This window comes from Sinocyclocheilus rhinocerous, unplaced genomic scaffold, assembly GCF_001515625.1.
Source record: "Sinocyclocheilus rhinocerous isolate Xijiao unplaced genomic scaffold, SAMN03320098_v1.1 scaffold532, whole genome shotgun sequence".
Lineage (NCBI taxonomy): Eukaryota > Metazoa > Chordata > Actinopteri > Cypriniformes > Cyprinidae > Sinocyclocheilus > Sinocyclocheilus rhinocerous.
Genome location: NW_015642820.1, coordinates 138,944 through 158,916, shown reverse-complemented (window position 1 = coordinate 158,916; position 19,973 = coordinate 138,944). Strand labels below are relative to the sequence as shown.

Here is a 19,973-nt window from a genome sequence, read left to right as displayed (position 1 = left end):
AGTTGCACTATTATTTATAAGTGTATAGTTTTTTCTTAATAAATTAATACTTTCAAGGAGGATGCAATAAATTGATCAAAAGGGTCAGTAAAGGTATTTATAATGTTTATTTCAAATAAATCTGTTCTTTTGAATGTTCTAGTTGTCAAAGAATCTTACAAATTCTTAACTCTCAATCTTAAAATCATCACTTTCCACAAAAATATGAATTAGCATAACTATTTTCAACATTGATAATAATAAGAAATACTTATTAGCATATTATATTAACATATTAGAATTTTCCTATTTTTTTAAGGATCGTGTGACACCGAAGACTGGAGTAATGATCCTGAAAATTCAGCTTTACATCACGGGAATAAAATAGATTCGAAAATATATTGAAATAGAAAAGTTATTTTAAATTGTAGTAATATTTCACAATTTGACTGTTTTTGCTTTCATTTTAGTCTAATAAATGTGAGCACTAGTGAGCATAAGAGACTTTCTTCAGAAACATAAAAAACAACTTGGAGTCCCTAAACTTTTGCACAATAGTGTGCGTCATATGTAATGTATAATTTAAAAGAATCATTACCACTAATTGTAAAGTAGTGTTTCTGATCAGGCATTGTATAGAATACCCAAAACAAGTCCAGTGGAGTTTGTATTCTGAAAGAGAATTGAATATTGCACAACTGCAGTAAAGATCGCTATCTGAACCAAATACTGCAGCCACTCTTTGCAGTCCTCATTTGATGTCAATGCAGTATCGGTGTGTTGTTTTTGTAGAGCGTTTGCCAGTTTTACATCTCCAATTATAAACCAGTATAGGAAATTAATGCCCATATGTTGCACAATATAAAATTCTACCTCTAAGAGTCTTAAGCTCAACAAGCCATGATTTATAACTGACATGCATTAGATGCAAAACTGGAACAAGGCTTAAATGCTGACATTCAAATTGCAGAAGCCGAGCTCTGTTAGTCCTTACCTGTAGGACCACTTAAAGTGCATTGATAAAAATACAAAGGGATGTGTGTTTGTGTATATATATATATATATATATATATATATGTATATATAACTGTTCAGCATCTCAAATTAAGCTCTCAGGTATTGTACGATTACCCACAGTTCACAAAGCAACAAACTGATCGCAGTAGAAGAAACTGCTCTTTCACACTCATGCTAATGTGGTGCCTTCTAGTCCTGTTGTCTGTTGCCAGTAAAATGAAAATAGGCAACAGTTTTGCTAATTGTTTCTAAAGTCTATGTTTTGTCCTTTGCCGGTGAAAACAGCTACTAACGAAAACTTCAACTATTTATAGGATTGTTCTGTGTTAAAATATGACTTTTGACAGCATTTGTGAGCACAGCAAATAATTTTGACTCAATTTCAAGAAATTATTTGCCCTAAAACCTAAATTGATTTAACGTAAATGTTATTAAATACAAGCTTAAGTTGTATTTAACCTGGAATATTCCGTTAACATATCATGAACATAGATAATAAGAGCTAGAATCTATATTCAGATCCAGTGGAAAATGGATCATATGAAATATTGATGGTTTACTCATACTTTCTTGTACTGTCGGGTTAATATTTTCAGCCTGTATGCTTAAATCAAGCATAGGGACATTTTATTCCATTTTATAGCTGCCCTTGTAGTACAAGAGTGCAAACAGCTAACATTTATGTAGTTTTGTGTTCTAATTTTTACTGTTGTTCCAAACCTGTATGATAAAAATGAGATGTTCTGCAGAATGTCCTGACCATACAAAAAAACAATTCATTTATATGTATGATTTGTCCTTAATAATTTTTTTCTGAAGCCATACAGTTGTTATGTGCAAAGAACATACTGAAATTTCAGTCTTTTTCATATAACATGATACATTAAATTTTTGGACCTCTAAATCTTCTACTTTCATTGTATGGAAAAAGAGCAGCTCGGACATTCTGCAAAATACCTTCTTTTGTGTTCCACGGAAAAAAGAAATTCATATAAGGTGGATTTTAAAATATTACTTTAGGAAAATAAGTTTGAATGTTTCATTGTACATACAGTAAGATGTGATGGGATGTCTGTAGCATTGTGCTGTTGTTTTGTAGTATTTTCACTTTGACCTGTTTTCCTGAGGTCCTGTATTGCGAAGCGTCTTCATTTGCATTCCTGCAGAATTCAGGCTGTGTTTGATTGCTCTTGCCTGTATCGTGAGCACTGCACATGCAATTGCCTTCTCATAGAGGGATATTGAGTTGCTTAATGCCTTTTACATTTTGAATGAATTTTGTTTTTAAACCTGTTTCCATTATTTTTGTTAAAAGCTCTCTTACCCACTTAGATTTTTTTTGTTGTTGTTTGGGGGGAAAATGCAGCTTAGTATATTTTTACTTCATTAAATAGTTATTTGTTTTGTTTCTATGAAAATTCTCATTTCTCACTGTAATGGATAAAATGGGTTTGTTATATGTTTAGCTGTCTTTTGTTTCTTCTGTTTGTTTGAGTTTGGTTTTCTCCCAAGAACATTTAGCCATTGTAGCCATATTGAACATCTGTTGTATTTTAATGCGAGTCTAAAGCACTTTTAAAAAGTCTCTTTTTCCCTCTCTCCTCATTTTTTTCTCTTTACTGGCACTTTGTATTTTTTAGAATCTGTTGTCAAGCTAATCTCATCTTATTAGTGGCTCCACCACCCCAAACACCAATTTTGTTTTTGAATCAACATTTGTAACATTTTGCTGCACAGAGATTTTGTAATTAATTAAGACTTTCCGGCATAAATAAAATGTATTTTATGATTGCTTCATCGATTACTATAAGAATATTTTCTCTTTAAAGAGATTCTTACTCCAAAAAGCTCTATTTTAGGAAAAAATGGCACTTTTTACGAATAGGGTATAAACTGGCGTCATTTTTTGACCAAGTTCACCCAAAAATGAAAATTCTGTCATTAATTACTCACTCTCATGGTGTTCCAAACCTGTAAAACCTTCGTTCATCTTCGGAACAATTTGAAGAAATTGTTAAATAAAGTTGTTATTTTTGTTTTCTTGTATCTTCATAACACTACGCTTGAACCACTGATGTCACTTGGACTATTTTAATGTTGTCCTTACTACCTTTCTGGGCCTTGAACGTCTCAGTTGTGTTGCTGTCTATGGAGGGGCAGAAAGCTCTCGGATTTCATCAAAAATATCTTAATTTGTGTTCAGAAGATGAACGAAGGTCTTATGGTTTTGGAACGACATGAGGGTGAGTAATTAATGACACAATTTTCATTTTTAGGTGAACTATTCCTTTAAAGAAAACTATTACGAATGTTCAAATATTATATAATATGAAAAGTAATTGATATTCAATTAATCTATATTAGATATTTTACCTACATACTATTTAGCTATTCCACATTTGCCTGCAACCTGATTGTCACATCCCCAACACGTCATTCCATATACATATGTATATATCAATTTCTTTTTATAATTTATGTTAAGTATGTTTTCCATTGAATACAAACCAACACTTGGCAAACTATCCCCTGCTGAGTGAAAAATAATTATTTGCAACCGTTACCCATTATGGTATATTTTATTTGAATTTTATCGCAAGCGCTCCACAACAAAAATGACAAATCAAGATTTTAACCCATATTCAGACATTTCTCGAATTCTGATGGGAAGTTTTTGGAAACTCCATATAGAATAGACAATTTACTATCTTTCTTATGTATCATAACTTCAGTAATAATATCTTTGATATTTTAAACATGCTCCTAAGGTTAATAGGTTAATATTTTGTACCCTATTCTTGGAAAGTGCCAATGTTTCAGACACATCAGATTTTCTCATCCTCTAAATGTCGACATCATAACTGCATTGCATTTAGAACAATATTTTGTTTCTCATGAGAAAATTTGTATTTTGTGGAAAAAAAGGGATGATGTAATATTAAAAAGTGTGATCAATTCTACTGTCATAGTACAATATTGGCACCAAATGTTTTCAATATTTTTGTGCAAATGTATTTTCAGATTGTCTCTCTCTCAAATGTTTACAAATTCTATGTTCATTGGCATACCTGTTGTACTAATCTGTGGATGCTGGAAGGGAAGGAAGATTTCTATAAAAAAACAAATGTGTAACTCATTTGGCTTGTGTGTCTTCATCAAATACAGCTGCAGAAGGCTGACCTCATTTATACAGCGATTGTGTTAACGTTAGCAGGTCCGACACCTGCGTAAACCAGAAAAAACTAATAAAATTTTACCCAGGCCAAGAGAAATACGCTGATACAGCAACCTCCTACGATCAGGATCGCCCACCTGAGTGCCGAGGTCACTGGTTTAGAGGAACCGTCAGACCTGAGGCCGTACAACACAATACAAGGAAACTTTTCCAGGAAGACGGTAGGATGTTCTTTTTTTGACCTTTTAAACTCCTAACCACAATTGTGTTATAGGCACTTCGGCTTTGGCTGATCTGTGATCTTTTTCTGATCTGTGAATAAGACTGATCGTCAGTAGGGTTTGAGTGAGCCCAGTCCAATTCAGAATTGCTTTCAAAGAAAACATTGTAGGGCTTTTACATATTCAAAAAATACTGTATGTCATTATTTTGATCCAATGAAACCACTGATATTCAAGTGCTGATTGGTCAGAGTGTTTCTAACAATAAACACTAAATCAACTTTTCTCTAGATAAGTTATTGTATTGCACATATCCAGTGACATTGCTGCATTGCTGACAATGATTAAATTGTGACATTTGTGCACAAGATCATTTCATTCATCAAAAATATTTTAATACAAAAATAAACCTTTAAATCATTTGCATTTTTCTTAGCTCTGTCGATGCATGATCATCCAAGGATATGTTTGGTCCTCGATGTCCCTGAGTCAACGACACCATTGTCCCTTTGCTCCTGTCATATTTTCCATCCATTGTTACGGATCGATGGATGCTTTCTGCTCTGGCGTGTCCCATGAGTTCAGCACGGCAGCAGAACAGGTCTTGATCCCATTTTCCTCAAGTCTTTCGGTAGGGGAGTTACTAGGGAAAGCTGTATGGAAAAAAATGTGTTATAAAGTGACCTTTGCATTTTGCAAATGCATGATGATAAGCGTTATTTCATAAGCCAAACAGTTTAAGCTAACAGGACAAGACTACTTTTATTCAACTGTATGTAGAAGAGTATGGCTTTAGCAATGGGAAGGGTCATAGGTTTGATTCCCGATTAACACACAAATATATACTGTGAACTCAATGCAAGTTACTTTGAATAAAAGCATCTACCAAAGACATTAGAAAAAGTCAGTTTTCAGTTTGATCCCGATTATGGGCAACGACGTGAATTCAGAGACTCGACGCACCTTCTGTGAAGTTTTTGTGACTTTGCTGGACGAAGAACAGCAGAACGAAGAAAGCGAATCCCAGGCAGCCGAAGATCATTCCGCACAACAGGAAACTGAAGCTACCTTGACTGTGCATCACCTGAGGGAGGAAAGAGACTCAAATCAACAGTTACAAGAATAGCTCAATTGGTAGACCATGACGGCACTAGCAATAAAGGTCATGGGTTCAATCCCCAGGAGCCAAGATGTAAATATTTAAGTCAGACTTACCGAACCCACGAGCACCTGGAGTAACATCTCACCCATCCCTGCGCTGGTCACCATGACTGTGGTGGCACAACCTGAAGATGAAACGAAACGCAATCAACTCAGATTTTTCTTTTTCTTTAAATCTAGGCAGTAAGTTTAAAAATACAATTAAAAAGAAAAACTGAAATGGTTTCTCAAAATTGTGTTGCAGCAACATTCAAACTGCCATTGAAATCTGATGACAACTGAACTTAAGTTAAATAACGCTAAGCTTAAATAACGCTAACTTAAGGCTTCAAGATTTGGGGGGGATAATAAAAAATCCAATTGCGATTTTTATGATTAAATAGCAATTGTGATTTCAAATGCAATTTTTTCCCCCCCAAAGCAGTTATTTGTAGGTATGCAAAGGTTTGGCCAAAGACTTGGTAATTATACCTCAATATGACTAAAATAATAATAATAATAATAATAGTCAAAAACTAAAAGAAGAAATACTAATATTACAATATTTCACTTTAAAACAGAAAGTCAAAAACAAAGAAATCAAACGGGGGAAAAAAAACTTACAGTACAACTAAAATCACAATACTCTTAATTTTCAAACATTAAACCATGAGGGTTTAGTTAACTAAAACAAACAAACAAAAAATTAAAATAAATGTTAACTGACATCAAATAGAATATTTTTTTCTCTTTTTCCATTTAGTTTAACTTGATATACTACAATATCTAAAACTAAAAACTACATAGTCATATTTGAAAAATATATATATATAATAAAAATGACAAATGCACACAAGATTACTAAAACTTTAACAAATATTAAAATGAAAACAAAATACAAAAATAAAAACCAATTCAAAATATTAATACAATATAATAGTATTAGTGATACTAAAATAACACTGGAAGTGCTTGCGTGTAAAAGAACACAGTGCCATGCTTCACTCTGAAACACGCCGCACATACATATATTTAATTAAATCACGACCTTTGCTATTTGATAATTGCAATAAGCCATACTGCAATTTTAAGTTTATTTTGCTATAATCGCCATATAAAAAAATGAATCGCCACATTAACTCGCACTGCAATTTTAATGCAGGTCACTTTAACACACCGTCGATGTCTCGATCAAAAAACTGAGTGGCACTTTTAGTCAGGACTTCCCTTGCAACAGCGATGAGATTTCTCCCATTCATTTTTATTCAAATTGTCCAGGATTCATATGCATTTAAATATCTGTTCTGTTACAGCTGAAACCAGACCCGCCCAGACCTGCTCTAATGATAGAGATATTTTTAATGATAATGACATTTTTTTAAATTGCTCTACCCTAACAACCGCCATATCTGCGGCATACAGAGGGCGCTCGGTAATTAGCCATTTATTTTGAAATAATTCCTCCCAAAGGGTTTGACCGCTGGGTTTAAAAAGGATTGTCTCTGTCTTCCGCTGGGTTTAAAAAGGATTGTCTCTGCCGTTAAGACACAAGACCTGTCGCCTGTCGGACTCGGGCCAAACCTTACCAGAAAGACGAAGGCCAATGGCGGGAAGAATTAAACGGGGGGGCTCCTGTTGCCTTCGGCTCAGCAGTAAACCTTGAATAAATACTGAACTTTGAAACCACCAATAGCTGCTGTCAAATCAATGAAAGCCGTGGACAAAAAGGCGATTTAACAATGCCGGAGACAGCGGCGGTCCATCTGTCGCAATACCTTTGTACTCCAGGACGTCTTCGGTGAATGCGAGCGTGCAGGGGAAGATACTGCTTATAAATAGGCCGAGACAGCAGGTGCCGATGAAGAGGAACACACTGCTGTTGGAGAAGATCAGCAGCAGAAGTAGTGTGACTATCACACCCACCTACGAGAGAACAGAATGGAGAGGATTTGCATTTGGACACGCACCGTCAACAAAGGCTTTGTTATTTGAGGTGAACAACCCCTGCTTTATCTGCGCGCGGAACGGAAATTAAGAGGCCCGCTGTCATAAACGTTTGGCGCAAATAAAAGCGTGAAAATAGAAAGGAGCCTTAGTCACACCAGATAAACAAATGTCCCGTCTGACGAATGGACAGGGCAGAGCAGGATGCAGAACAAGGATGTTTGTTCCTGTCCAAAGTTTCCCTTGGTGCATCGTGGGTGCCACACCTTTTTTGATAGTGTAATCCTCTTTTATAGTCCATCTGACTCAATAGCAGTCTGTCAGGAGAGAGTTTGTAATGGACTGACAAATTATGCTTTGCTAAGCTCCGCCCCCCCCCAAAAAAAAAGTTTTTGAAAACGATACTGTTATTGTATTGGTTTAAACTACAAAAACGTGAATTTGTGAAAACGGTGATGTCATGCGCAAACGTATTACGTGTTCAGTTTATAGTGCACAAGAACTTGAATGCATATCTATGCAGACACGTAGTGTTTCTTTCCATAGTGATGTCGCCAACTACTGGCCTGGCACGTATATTACAGCACGTTTAGCCGTTTTCTCGGATCCGTTTTGACAACGTTTGACATCCGTTTTTAGTATATTGTTGTTCTGTAAATGTACCCTAAATCAAACAAGTTTTACAGATCATCCCATAAGAATGAAATGGAGATTGCCATGACATTTCTTTTTTACCATGGTACTGTGTATTGATGAGCAAAATTGAAAATAAAATAAATATTATATAAAATAATGAATCAACAAATTAATAAAAATAAATATATACTTAAATACTATAAATACATAAATAACATTCTTTATATTACATTAAAATTATTATTTTTTTATTTATTATGAAAATTAATTTCTGTTAATTTTCACAATTTCAAACAAATTTTATTGATGTATGTATATATGTATGTGGGTTTTGGGCCTCCATAACTGTGAATTCTTTAGTTACTAAAACCTTTACCTTTAGTTTTATATATTTTTTTGTAGAAATCATGATATACTACCATCCCTAAGTTTGGAATTATTCTGGAATTAAGTTTGGAATTATTCTGATTAATGAAATTAATACTTCCATTCAGCAAGGATGCATTAAAATGATCAAAAAGACAGTAAAGACATTTATAATTCTGAAAATCCTGCAAAACGTATCATGGATTCCACAAAAAGTATTAAGCAGAAAATAAGCATTATTAATAACAGCACAAATAATAACTAATAATAGCTGAGCAGCAAATCAGCATATTAGAATGATTTCTGAAGGATCATGTGACACTGAAGACTGGAGTAATGATGCTGAAGATTCAGCTTTGCATCTCCAAAATTGTATATATATATATATATATATATATATATATATATATATACACACACTAACTATAAAATATAACTAGCAGGTTTTATTCCTCCATAACTGTGAATTCTTTAGTTACTAATACCTAGTTAGTTATATTATATTATACTGTATTATATATTATAATCTACCAGTTAAAAATTTGGAATAATATTTTAAAATGTAAATTCTCCCAATGATGGCAAAGTTAAAAAAAAGACGGTTTTCTTCTGCTTAATATTTTTGGTAGAAATCATGATATACTTTGGAGTGTGATTTAAAAAAAAATATATTAAGCAGAAGTAGTGTGACTATCACCCCCACCTACGAGAGAACAGAATGGAGAGGATTTGCATTTGGACACGCACCGTCAACAAAGGCTTTGTTATTTGAGGTGAACAACCCCTGCTTTATCTGCGCGTGGAACGGAAATTAAGAGGCCCGCTGTCATAAACGTTTGGCGCAAATAAAAGCGTGAAAATAGAAAGGAGCCTTAGTCACACCAGATAAACAAATGTCCCGTCTGACGAATGGACAGGGCAGAGCAGGATGCAGAACAAGGATGTTTGTTCCTGTCCAAAGTTTCCCTTGGTGCATCGTGGGTGCCACACCTTTTTTGATAGTGTAATCCTCTTTTATAGTCCATCTGACTCAATAGCAGTCTGTCAGGAGAGAGTTTGTAATGGACTGACAAATTATGCTTTTCTAAGCTCCGCCCCCACTTGGGTTGTTGTTGTTTAGAGGGTGTTTAGAACTAAAAAGGGAAAACTTTGTATGAGTTTTGGCCGTATGTTTACACAACAACAGCGTTTTGACGGCTTGAAAATGCAAAATTGGTTTCAAAGGGCACGTTTTTGAAAACAGGACCATTATTGTATGCATGTAAACTATGAAAACATTGATGATCACAACTGCAATAAATAAATAACATGTAAAATAATACATAAATAAAGAAAAAATAAATATATACATAAAAATACATAACATTTGTTATATAACTACCTAAATAAGTAAATAAAATAAAAAAAAAGACAAAAAGGGTAGACATATCTTATACTAAATCCTAAACCTAAAACACAACTTTATTTTAAAGATAAAGAAATGTAGAATTCTGAAAATCCTGAAAAAGGTATCATGGTTTCCACACAAAAAAAGCATTGAGTAGAAACAACTGTTTGATAATAATAAGCATTATTGATAACTCGGCACCAATAATAATTGATAATAGCTGAGTGGCAAATCAGCATATTAGAATGATTTCTGAAGGATCATGTGACACTGAAGCCTGGAGTAATGATGCTGAAAATTCAGCTTTGCATCACAGAAATAAATTACATTTTAAAATCCATTCAAATAGAAAATCGTTCTTTAAAACTGCAATGATAGATCACAATATTATTGTTTTTACTGTATTTTTGCGAAAACAAAATGTTTGCATACTCTCTGGTTACCTTGTACACTTAAGAGTCGGCAACAACTTTTTTTGGAATAATTTCCACAAAACTGGCTTCAAAAGCAAACCAAAGATACTGACCTGACTAACGATGAGCAAGCGTACAGATTTAAATCGGTAAGACAGAGGAATGGCAGACAGTCGGCCGACAGTGATCGCCGCCCAGAAGACACACGTCAAGTACCCGGCGGTCTTGTGAGGTAGATTCATAGGGGGCGCCACTGCGTAGGTGTACACAAAGCCTGTGTATGAGCCCTGAGGTGCGTGAGATTAAATAATACATGAGTTCAAGTAATTAAGCAAATACTCTTCAATTACAGAGCTGAAGCGGCTGTGAAGTGCTAATCCTGCTTACCACTATACCATCAGAAAAGAAGAGCACCAGACCCCCGAGGATATGGATCCCAAAGAAAGACAACGGAAAGCTGTGCGCGTTGCCAAGGAGACAGCAGCCGAACAAGTCTACGTGGCCTGAGGAGACACAAGAGCGGGAAGATTACAGAAACCTCCTTTCTGGCTTTTATGCGCATCTGACGGCATGTTATTTCTGACACTAACTGCGAACGTGGTCTGATCCCACATGGTAATTATTTCATCAATGTCAGTGGTGCAGAAGTGCTGGCGGGTTGGGATCTTACTTTTGGAAGTCTCTTTCTGATGTCCAATGTCTTCTGACAGACTCATGGTTCCCCAGGTTTTCATCGCTAGCACGTCTCCATCTAGTAAACGCTGACTGGGGTCTGATCCGCACGTGAACAGTCGCTCCCGATACATCAGGATTAATATGGCGATGGGTACAGGAAGCTTCATGCAGAGAAGACAGAGTTATGCATGTGAAAAGACTCATGATGATTCGTAAAGGAATCATTCTTTTGAGCGGATTCAGTTGAACCAGTTTGAAAAGCATTTTTAAAGGGATAGTTCACCCAAAAATGAAAATTCCGTCATTAATTACTCAGCCTCATGTCGTTCCAAACCTGTAAGACCTTCGTTCATCTTCAGAACACAAATTAAGATATTTTTGATGAAATCCGAGAGCTCTCTGACCCTGCATAGACAGCAATATTATTCAAGGCCCAGAAACGTAGTAAGGACATCGATAAAATAGTTAATGTGACACCAAAAGTAGCTTCATAACATTACGATTGAACCACTGATGTCACATGGACTATTTTAACAATGTTCGTACTACCTTTCTGGGCCTTGAACTTTTCAGTTGCGTTGCTGTCTATGCAGGGTCAGAAAGCTCTCGGATTTCATCAAAAATATCTTTATTTGTGTTCAGAAGATGAACGAAAGTCTTACAGGTTTGGAACGACATGAGGGCGAGTAATAAATGACAGAATTTTCATTTTTGGGTGAACTATCCCTTTAAAACTCTAAAGAAGACTTGATGGAAACTGTATAACCTGAACTTTGTCAGATCAGGATCAGTTTCAAACATTCCATTACAATGAATCCGTTCTGAACTTAACAGTTCAGGAATTGTTTGCATCATCACTCAGATGCAAACATTTCTGTCTGGCATTTAATAAAAAATAATAACAAATAAAAAATGTTTTAATAAAAATATGCATGTAGGCAAATATTGCTGTTTATTAGTTTCTGTTTTGTTTGTTTCTTATAATATATAATACATTATTGTAAGTATTATAATCATGTATACACACTACCAATCAGAGGTTTGGGGTCTGTAAGATTTTTTATATATTTGAAAAAAGGCTCACCAGGGCTGCATTTATTTGATCAAGCATACACTAAAAAAAACAGTAATATTGTGAAATATTACCATTTCAAATAACTGTTTTTCATTTGAATATCTTTTCAAATGTTATTTATTTCTGTGATGCAAAGCTGAATTTTCAGCATCATTACTCCAGTCTTCAGTGTCACATGATCCTTCAGAAATCATTCTAATATGCTGATTTACTGTTCAAGAAACAATCCTGATTATTATCAATACTGAAAACAGTTGTGCTGCTTCATATTTCTCTGTGAATTGTGATACTCTTTTCAGGTTTATTTGAATAGAAAGTTCAAAGGACAGCATTTATTTGAAATACAATTTCTTGTATTCATTTATCAAAAAAAAAAAACTGATTATATGTATGCGGGATGTAACACTTCACTCAACTCACGATGCGATACGATTCACGATACTGACTTCACAATAGGATTTTCTCACGATTCTTTTAACAAAATGAGATTTAAGACAAATTATAAATGAAAAGGTGCCCTTTTATTATTTCTCAGACAAAATGCTTCAAATTTCTGTAAAATTGAAAATTTGAAACAAACCCCAAATCACATGAATAAATAACACACATAAATGAAATATCTTCTGTGCTCTTTCCATTTAAAATTAGAGACAACCAATGCATTTTAATCACGATCCAAACAAAGATGCAGCATACATGCAGCATGAGCAGTTTTTGATTGAAATTAGATTGTATAATTTCGTAATTTGAAGCAAAAACAGAATGGTCTGACTTTAGCTTCGTGAAACTATACTACATAAAACATCTGAACGATACAAAAACAGCAGACGGCCTGAATGAGAATGCAGGTGGCGCTTATGGAACAGCGGCAACATAGCGTTCCCGCTGTAAACAAAGCAGCGCTGTGCTTATAAACACTACTATTTTATTCATTATACGCATTATACTTTTTTTCCCCCTTTGCTACACTGATCAGGTGTTAGGTGTGTATCAGTTATACTAACACTATTTCTCCACTATATTATAGCCAGTGTGTAAACAGAACTGTTAGATGGAGTACAGTTGCCAAGGAGACAATCACTGATTCATTTCTTTTATTCAAATACCCTCCCAGCTGCCCTTCCTTCGACATTACAGCTGACAGAGCATTTAGTATGCACACTAACTCCACACAAGTAGTCCAGCTTGTGTTCTGATGGTACGCAACTCTTAAAACAAACTCGTAAAACTTGATACAAAAAACCCCCAACTCTTACATTGATGATAGCCATGATCCAGAAGGCGTAGGAAACGTTGGTCACCACCTCTCCGTCGGTGTGGAGGTGGACACTGGACACGTTGTGCACATGTCTGCCTGCGAGCTTGTTCCTCAGATGTCTTAATGATGTTGCATTGGTGCTGCTGTTCCCAATCACACAGCTGGTCTCAGACAGGAAGGGGTCAGCGATGAGGGGACTCACTAAAGCGCCGAGACCCACAAAGAAGTGAAGGGCCTAGAAGATATCAGAGACAAGCCAGACGAGAAGGAGAATCAGCAATGACAAGATTCTTACAAAGCAACAGCTTTTAGAGCAACTTTATAAAACACAGTTCTGACTGGATGTTTGTTTATAACTGTGAAACAATGTTCGCTTTGTGTCAGACCCACATCTTCAGGAAGAAATCACTGGTGCATATTAATATGCCAAGTTTACAATGGCAAGATGTTGCTTCCAAATGAATTATATTACTAACAATTGACAAATATATATATATTTTTTCAGTTTTCATTTTAGTATTTTTTTAGTACTTTATGGCCCGGTTTCACAGACAGGGCTTAGATTAAGCCAGGGTTAGGCCATAGTTCAATTAGGACATTTAAGTAATTTTTCATAAACATGCCTTAGAAAACACATTACTGGTGTGCATCTTGAGACAAAACAAAGACACTGATATATTTTAAGATCAGTCAGTGCAAGTTTCTTTCAGTTGAAACAGCTCAGACTTACATTTTAGTCTGGGACTAGGCTTAAGCCTTGTCTGTGAAACCGGGGGTATGTGTTTTTGTTATTTTTATTTGTTTTTTATTATATATTTTTCTATTTTACAGTTTAGGTTGAATTGATTTTTTCTTTCCGTTTTAGTTTTGACTTATTTCTAGTTAAAACTTAAACGTATTAAGTTAACAATACTAAAATACTCTTAAAACAACAATAACTTGTTTTAGTTAACAGTAATAGCCCTGGAGTTATCATATTGATCTTTTTTAAACAATAAACCACTCAAGACATGCACTGTAGTGATTTTTACCTCATGCCGTATTGTTTTAATATGATTTTAAACAGAATCCACGTGTGAAAGGAGATCGATTATGTTTGATTAAATCTGTAACTCACGCAAGTATTGTGCAAGTTTTTCTAATCACTGCTTTCTATGATATTATTGTAATGTAACAGCAGAAATGTTACGTTTCACAACATTGTAATCAAACTATTTAACTGACGGAGCAAATATAAGCCGTCTATGAAATATAAATAACATAAATATGAACTTCCTCCTTAAGAAACTGGTAGAGCAAGATCACACTCTCAATTATGCTGTTGCTCTGAATAATACTGCAAGACTGGTGTGGCTTGCTTAAATATTTCTTACTGTTAAACATTTTCAACCCTTTTGTATACTAAGGGTGTATCTGCTTTTTACTTGGAACAGTTTTTAAAATGGTAGAGAAATCTATAGGATGACACTGAAATTGGTTCTGGCCCAAAATATAGCTTTTTTTTTTTTGAAGATTTGCAGTTTAAGTATTAAGACATTTTGCATTCTGTACGTGTGAGGGATGAATGCTGTGAAAACACATCAGCTCAAATGAACCTACATTTAACCCACCATATCACTTATCTCCTTAAATATAATGTGAATTGCAAAATGTAACACCCACAATCCTTCACTACAAAGATTAATTCCTGAGAAGACACCTTGGGTGAGTTTCTCTCCTCCCCAAAATATGACTAAACACTGGCAATGATGAGTTCAAGTGTAAAAATCTGTTTGAAGTCATCATGAATTGTCATATAATGAGATTTACTTAATGACTTAATGAGCATTTCTGAGTGAAAAACTAGCCTATTCAATGAGAAAAACCAGCGTAGCATAGCATGGTACATGTTAATATAAAAATACATATAAAAACTATAAAATGAACTTTAAGTTATGACATTTAAAATATTACAGAAGATTTCTATTTCAAATAAATGCTGCTTTTTACTTTCTACTCATCAAAGAATCCTAAAAGATGACTGGAGTAATGATGCTGAAAATCCGGCTTTTTAAAATTACATTTTTAAATATATTGAAATAGTAAACAGTTCTTTTAAATGGTAATAATATTTCACACTATTACAATTTGTTTTGTGTTTTTGATCAAATAAATGCAGCCTGGGTGAGACCTCCATCCCCTAGCTTTTGAACGGTAGCGTATATATATAGTTCATAAGAACTCCTTTTGTGTTCTAGAGAAAAGTCAAATGGGTTTTGAGGGTGGGTAGATGACAACAAAACGTTTTGTTTAAAGAAAATGATTTGTATACATTGCGTGTAAAGGCTTCATACATGTGAATGGCATATTTCTGCCACAGACTTTCAGACACTGTAATTTTTTTAATTTTTTTAATTTTTTGGAAGTTACTGAGTAGATACTGACCTGCAGGAAAACTGTGGAGTCTTTCTGGTAGATCTTGACCAGTTGTAGGTTAGAGATGGTGTCAATGATGCCCATGGCAAGACCAGATACCGCCAAGGCAAAGGCCAACAGGAGCAACTTATGGCATAGTGGGATGACGGCAAAAACCACAGAGATGGTGAGGCTGGACACAGCCAGTGCTGACAAAGAATGCACAAGCCTAAGAGAAACAAATGAGTGCGTCAAACAAAAAAAAAAACATTAATAGTACTAGTAATCAGGTTTGTGACTGTGGCTAGTTCAGAATACAGCTACGAGCCTTCGAAATGGTTGCTAAAATAAAGTGCATTCTCTAGGGGTAAAACCTTTAATAGCAGAAAAACGTGACTGAGCATATTTAGTAGCATGTTCTATATAAATACAAATTTTAAACAGATCTCACTTGAAACAGCCTCGGGTGAGTCTTTTGAAATAAAGTTGTTCTGTGTGGCGCCTCTGTGATGCTGCCTAAGGCGGGATTTTATTTCCAGACATCTCTGACTTTATTTTCACCTTGGCCCTTTTAATTTCTGTTTACATGCCTTATCAAATGCTGTTTTTACTGATAACAGGTGATACCATATGTGACAATTGTTTGCTTTATACCAGTTTTCTACTAGTCATGTGCTATCGGAAATGTCCCACTTAAGTTTGTCGTGTTGAAATGCGTTATTGTCAGAAAGAATAGCAATCAAGGAGGATACCAGGTTCATTCTTGTCTATTTCTTGAGGAAGTCTTATTATAAAGCTGAAATGTAATGAAGACATTCAACTAATATCCAATGGATTTTGCATAAAATGTAGCATCTCATTTGTTGACAACCATATAAACATTACTCGCACTATTGCATTGTATACCATGCTCTCATCATCTTGCTAACAATTCTGACGCTTCAGTCACATAAACACTGTTTTCACTAAGTAAAATACATAGAAAATGCATCAAATGGTTATTAAATATACATGACTGTAATAGCAAGAGAAAGCAGAGTGGATGTTGTGGAAAAAAAACTAAAAGTTTCCCTGTCATAAATATGACTTAAGAAGCCATTCAGGTCCGGTTTCCTTCTAGGAAACTCGTATTTATGATAATTCCGATAGCACGTGAAGGCAGCATTAAGTTGCATGCCACAAACTGTAAAATCAATAGAGCAGAACATAACACAGAGAATGTTATGTGGTTAAATATAGTCAGGACTGTATAACAGAGATAAAGATCTTTTACAAGAGAACCATACCCAAATCCACAGAGATCAACAAAGTAATGTGATTATCCGTAATGGGGAAAACAAAAAGAAAGAGACTAGTGTAACACTGAGAGCACAAGTTTCCAAATAAAAGCAATTAAAAGAGAAAGCACAAGAAAGCCACGCTGGCTATAGTATCCGCAAAGTTTTACTTGTTTTTCAGTCAATAATTCCATGGTAGAGTCTTAGAACTGTGGGGTGACCTACAAAACAATTAAAGGGGTCATATGATGTTGCTAAAAAGAACATTATTTTGTGTATTTGGTGTAATGAAATGTGTTTATGCGGTTTAAGGTTCGAAAAACACATTATCTTAACTTTTATAAAGAATATCTCTTTGGATTTGAGACTTTAGACTTTGCAACTTTACAGATCTTCTTTATGCACCAAGAGCGTGTAACACTCCAAAGAGAAAGGAAAAATTGAAATCGCATCATATGACCCCTTTAATATAAACAGTAATTATCAGTAGTTATTTGCTTATAGTCATAAAAATCGCTCCGCTCTTCCTTGAATGTTGCTTTAAAGGAGCAGATGTTGTTCCTAACCTTTTTGAACCCACTTACAAAAATGCACTTCACAAAAGTACATTTCTTTATCATATCTTTATCTGTCAGGCAAAACAACAGTAGGGCAGTGTATGTTTTCATGGCTTGCGTCCCAGATAACTGAGACAGCACGACTTTAATGAGCACATGACCACTACTGGGATTTCCAGAGAGAGGCCACGGATGGGTTAGAAACCTATCAGTCCAAAAGAAATCAAATAATCGCTTACGATGATTATAGAGGCTGCCAAAAACAGTTTACTATCATGCAGGATGCATTTAAAATGCTTTATCTCATGAGAAGGAAGTGTAAGATACATGGCTGGGAGAGGAAAAAAAACCAACAACAAAATTTCTGTCGTCACGAGACTAACTTAAGGCTGGAATACACTACGTTATTTTCCCCCAAGTTACAGTCTGGAGAAGTCTGGGAGTGTGTGATCCTCAGTCGTTTAATGTATGATGGCCAGTTTTCTTCTGTGACTGTTTACAAAGTCTTCAGTGTAGTGTATTCCAGCCTTTACGCTTTCTAATAACTTTTAAGCACAACTGTATCCGAAAAATTTGATTTAAATAAGTCTATAGAGAAAGTAGAACATAAATTGTTACTTTTGAAACAAACGAACAAAGGTTACAAAAATAAACAGTTAACCATCTTTTCTGTTATAGATTATAATGTTTGAAGCATATTTCTTTTGATTTGCTTAGGAATCCAGATTACCCAAAAAAGCAATATGGTTTTTAATATCAGCCACTATACAGTCCATTATTATATCAGTAATTATCATTATAGTATATATCATAACGCCTTCAAAAACAGCCAGAAACCTTGGAGTTATGATTGTATTATTGTTATTGATGATTATTATTGAGTTATTGATGATCAGCTGACTTTCTCAGAAAACATTGCTAAAACTGTCCAGTCCTGCAGATTTGCTTTATTTGGAATGACCTGCCCAACTCAATCCGAGCAGCTGAGTCCTTAGCCATCTTCAAGAATCGGCTAAAAACACATCTCTTCCATCTTTATTTGACCCTCTAACTTTAGCACTCTCTATTCGAATTATATTCTTTAAAAAAAACTTGTCCCTTTTAGACTTGCACTCTATTCATTTGCTGCTTGTTTTCTTTAAATAAAAAAAAACTAACATTAGCTTTTCTATTATTTTTGTATGCCATCTATTTGTTTTCTTTTTATTTATTATACAATTAACAAAAGCAAAAAAGGCCTCTAACACTAGCTTGCTCTATTCTTTTTCTGTTCAGTCTGTTTTCTTTTTATTTATTATATAATAAAAAAAAAACTTGCTACGTGTACTGCGTTAAGCTAACTGAGACTTGTTATAGCACTTGCATATCATTGCTCTTTTATTGACTTTGATTGCTTCCATTGTCCTCATTTGTAAGTCACTTTGGATAAAAGTGTCTGTTAAATGACTAAATGTAAATGTATAGGCCTGCCTATAGATAGATAGATAGATAGATAGATAGATAGATGACAGACAGACAGACAGATAGATAGATAGATAGATAGATAGATAGACAATCTTCGAAGCCATCTTTTTCAGTTCCTTATTGTTTTGAGGAAGTAGGCTAAGTAAATGTTTTTCTTAAAAACTGTAAAACCACAACTGTAAATAAAATATTATACGAGGAAGCTGCCATACAACAGGCCCATTAACCCTTTTTATTCAGCATAGATATTTACGATTACAGTGTATATCTTTGGGGGGTACAATACCCTTTTTTCTGAATTAAAATAATTTAGAATTTTTTAAAAAGTACCAATATTCTATATTCCATTAATATAAGAGCTGCATGTGTAGCATAATCATTAAGGTCGGGGATATAAACTGGGATATTTTAAATTTAAATCTTTTAAAATTAATTTCAACATGTCATACTACTGAAACAGTTTGAAATTACATGTCAACCACTCAAGTATAAAGAACAGTGGCGGCTCCTGCCAGCCAGTTGAAGATTGAACCCCTACTGGAGATCTCTTCAAAACACTCACGTTTTACTGAAGAATCCTCCAATGGTGCTTCCAATAAAGAGGAAAAACTGTTGGGAGAAGAAGACCAGAGTGATCTCCTGTAGCGTGGACTGAGTTTGACATCTCAGGTCCAGGATGGTCGGACCCAGAAAAGCGACACATAGTCCAAAACTAAAGAATGCACTCCAATATGTGAGAGTATGCTGCCAGTTACTGCGGAATAATGCGCAGATCCGTTCATTAATCAGTTGCTTCATGCTGGAGAAAGTTTCGGAGGTGTTTCTTGAAGCATTTAGGCAGTGGAATTCATCCTGGGCGTGAGAGGAGACTTGCCCAAAGTGATAGTCGCGTGTTCAGAGTCATCATCAGAGCGATGCTTGTCCGATTCGCGAGTGAGTTGTTCATTCAAATCGGTCCTTTTGAATGATTCAGTCTGAACTGACCCGTTTGTGGA

General features: G+C 34.9%; 2 protein-coding genes across 3 annotated transcripts in view; one reads left to right on the top strand and one right to left on the bottom strand.

Annotated features, from left to right (window-relative positions):
- LOC107756628 (ETS domain-containing protein Elk-4-like) overlaps positions 1–10,700 on the top strand; it is a 27,445-nt gene extending 16,745 nt beyond the window's left edge. The window contains exons 6-7 of one of the 2 annotated variants that reach the window (XM_016573810.1): positions 4,258–4,392; positions 10,631–10,700. In XM_016573810.1, coding sequence (XP_016429296.1) covers positions 4,258–4,392; positions 10,631–10,636 — 141 coding nt within the window. In that variant the 3' untranslated portion in view covers positions 10,637–10,700. The remainder of the gene's footprint in view (positions 1–4,257; positions 4,393–10,630) is intronic. The other variant, XM_016573812.1, reaches the window with a different exon arrangement.
- LOC107756626 (major facilitator superfamily domain-containing protein 4A) lies at positions 4,856–19,973 on the bottom strand. The gene is made up of 10 exons (XM_016573808.1): positions 19,541–19,973; positions 15,711–15,909; positions 13,285–13,521; positions 10,949–11,114; positions 10,666–10,781; positions 10,392–10,565; positions 7,308–7,455; positions 5,608–5,678; positions 5,356–5,476; positions 4,856–5,045 (listed from the first exon to the last, which is right to left on the bottom strand). Exons 1-10 carry the CDS (start codon positions 19,774–19,776, stop codon positions 4,930–4,932), a joined length of 1,584 nt encoding a protein of 527 aa, XP_016429294.1. The 5' UTR covers positions 19,777–19,973; the 3' UTR covers positions 4,856–4,929.